We start from the raw sequence: 2,971 nt of genomic DNA, 5'->3' as shown, positions 1-2,971 counted from the left end.
TTGATTTTTTTTACTCTGGTTTTTGCCCACATATTTTTGTTGAAAGCCACACACGTCTTATTGGTTTACCATATAAAATCCCGTCTTTTTTGGCAAGTCAATAAATGTTGATTCTCCTTTTAAGGAAGTGCTGATTCAATTGGCAGCTAAAGTCCATTTTTTGGTATGTAATCAACGTGATCGCGTACAAATTATTTTGTGGCCCCATTGCAACGCATGTGCAATTATCTAGTAAAACCAAAAAGTCATAGTTGTGAGCTTTCCTTTGTGTATCCAATAATGAGTTTAGATAATAACTTAATTTACCTTATTTTGTCGTGCATCATGGGCCAATTCTCTACTTTTCAATGTTCAGTGGGAAAGCGGTGGGGGATGCCCCCACAGCGAACTCAGTTGGCACTAGATGTTCCTGTTTCAAGTTCATGCCTTCTAGGTACGATATTATTTCTAAGAACTTTCAGTGGAAGTACAAATAGATATGTGTGCGTAATTTTTTACGGATACCTATCAGCTGCAAATACTAATGAGTAGGGGCAGATAAGCTCATTAACTCGATAACGGTGCAAACTCTAGCTTTTTGTTCTTCCAAGGATAGAACAGAAGCACACAAGAATTAACATTTTACTCGCAGTTATACTGTTAGACTCTTGTGATCAGATAATTAAATGACTGAATTATATTGACATAAAAATCCACGGCATATTTTACGATATGATGACTGCAATAAAGTATTAATATTTGCAGGTCTACCAACTACATTCACTACTTAACAAATTCAATATAGGTAATCTTGCATCTTGGGCTTGTTGTCTTGAAGTGCCCATAATGTGGAATAAACCATTTGCTTTTTTGACAAATGTTTTGTTAATATTTGCCACAGTATGATGGCTTGTGGACATCATGCCTGGCAGATCCCCAAGTTCTCAGTTCTTTACCAATCCAAGACATAAGGAAATGCCAAAGCAGATGGAATTTTTGTGAAGAAGAATCGAATGGAATTAAGTAGCCAAGTAGAAATTGTTTTTTACTGGCCAGCCACCAAGAACACTATCAATCTAGCTAATATGAAGCTGTATCACAAGTTCTTCATATAAGTTAAAATATGATTGGACAGCCTAAGAAATACCTCCATAAGAAATCTAGGTTGCAACCCCTTGTACAGCCGGTTGGTGTCCTCTTCTGATGCTGCAGCCTGCCAGTGGAACGCCTCCCTTGCTGTGCCAACTGCTGCCGCATCAACCTCTGAACCAGACAGATCGTATGGCTCATCATATGCCTCCTCCCACAAGATCCTTGTCCTCTCCACCGTCTCCTCACTGGCCACCTCCCTATAACTGACCACCATTTTCATAACATTGTCCTTGATAGACATCAGTGTCATGTCTGTTGCATAGCTCGCCGGAAAACTCTGCCAAGGATACATAACAACTGTATAAGCTGTATATATGCAGATGGCAACAAAGCATTCGATTGCTACTTTGCTTAACAGCTTAACAGGATTGGCAAGTCGTCACTACACATACCTGATGAGCAAGCCACATCAGTAATATGTCCAGGCTAGGCACGAGCCGAGTGTCTTCTCTGGTTGTGCACACACCCTTTCTGATGAGGTCAAGGAAACACGTGTAACGCCGTCTCGCAGCGACATGGTAGACACCTTCTGAGACAAAGGGAGAGGCAAAGTGGTCTGCTAGGCCGGCGTATGTTTGAACCATCATGAAAATTTCGCTATTAGCACTGTCGTTCTCAATGGCATTCGAATTATTTCCATCAAAATCATTGTTGTCAAGGTCAAACGGCTCCAATGGGTAGCGTGCGGCCCAGATGTCCCGACAACAGTCAGCGGCATGCTCCTCGTTCTCAGCATCAAGTATTGATGGTCGATCGATGAGGCGTCCAAACCTTGATGCACAGTATGCGACATAGCTCTCCTGGGAACAGAAGAATCCACTTGAAATCGCACGCTTTGTCAGAAAATTTTAAAGGCTCAAACGTAAGTAGATCCTAAAGTTCAGTGATTTTTTTTTTTGAGAAAATGAAGTATAGCCAGGGGATCTTTTTCAAAATACAGTACAAATTTTGTTAAGAACAAGCAAAGTAATCTTGTATTCTTAAATTGTGAATGCAACAACTGTTCAAGCTACGTTGGCTTGCCTTAAGTAAAATAACCTCCAGAAAAATGAGCAAGTCATGAAGACGTAACGCAACCAGTAAAAGAAGGCATGGCGGCAAGAAGACTCACATGGTGGAAGCAGTGGCAGAGCCAGACGAGGTGCACGTCGGGCGGGGGCACCAGCATCGCCGCCTCCTCTCCCCCTCCACCCGCCGCATCCGCGGCGAGCGGCAGCCACATCTCCTCGTACCTCCGCACGGATCGCGGCCCCACGTTTCCTCGGGCGGACGCGGAGCGAAGGAACGCGAGGAGGCGGCGCGCGGCTGCCGCGAGGTCGACCGAGAAGAAGGCGGCGGGATAGCCGGACTGCCCGCGGGAACCAGGGGACGAGGAGGGCATGGTGTCCTCCGGCGGCGCCTCTGCTTCGGAGGCCATTCGCCTTGTTGTCATCGGTGAGAATAATTTTTGTTGTCACTTGCGAAAGTGCAGAGAGTGGTTGGTCAAAAGGGGCATGTGCCGACTGATGGATGATTCATGGCGCATGATTAGGATGGGACGGACCGAGCAAACGATTTCTAAAAAGAATTTCTTTTGAAGCAATCTTTGGGATATTTTTATGGGAAAAAGTTCAAAACAAACCTTCAATTTATAGGTGAAAGCTAAATCAAACCTCCAACTCTCAATCCCTGAAATCAGCACACCAAACTCTTTAATCCCGATTAATTTTAAACCTTGACAGAACATAGACGGGATTTGCTGAATTGGGCCGGCCCAGTAGCGCAGTTGCTCGGGCGCGCGCACTAATCTGGTTTTTCTAAGTTTCTTCCTTTTTCGCTTTCTTTTCTTTTTTCATTTTAC

General features: G+C 44.1%; 1 protein-coding gene across 3 annotated transcripts in view; it reads right to left on the bottom strand.

The window, feature by feature from the left end:
• Nucleotides 1-2,595, bottom strand: part of LOC119336694 (glycine-rich domain-containing protein 2-like) — a 5,660-nt gene extending 3,065 nt beyond the window's left edge. Inside the window, exons 1-3 of one of the 3 annotated variants that reach the window (XM_037608765.1) lie at nt 2,243-2,595; nt 1,524-1,931; nt 1,127-1,408 (exon numbers count right to left, since the gene is read on the bottom strand). In XM_037608765.1, the coding sequence (XP_037464662.1) occupies nt 1,127-1,408; nt 1,524-1,931; nt 2,243-2,563 (1,011 nt within the window). In that variant the 5' untranslated portion in view covers nt 2,564-2,595. The remainder of the gene's footprint in view (nt 1-1,126; nt 1,409-1,523; nt 1,932-2,242) is intronic. The other 2 variants (XM_037608763.1, XM_037608764.1) reach the window with 2 other exon arrangements.
• Between the last annotated feature and the right edge of the window lie 376 nt (nt 2,596-2,971).

Source organism: Triticum dicoccoides, chromosome 7B, assembly GCF_002162155.2.
Source record: "Triticum dicoccoides isolate Atlit2015 ecotype Zavitan chromosome 7B, WEW_v2.0, whole genome shotgun sequence".
Classification (NCBI taxonomy): domain Eukaryota; kingdom Viridiplantae; phylum Streptophyta; class Magnoliopsida; order Poales; family Poaceae; genus Triticum; species Triticum dicoccoides.
Note: the sequence above shows the minus strand (reverse complement) of the source record. Positions and strands in the feature narration are given on the sequence as shown.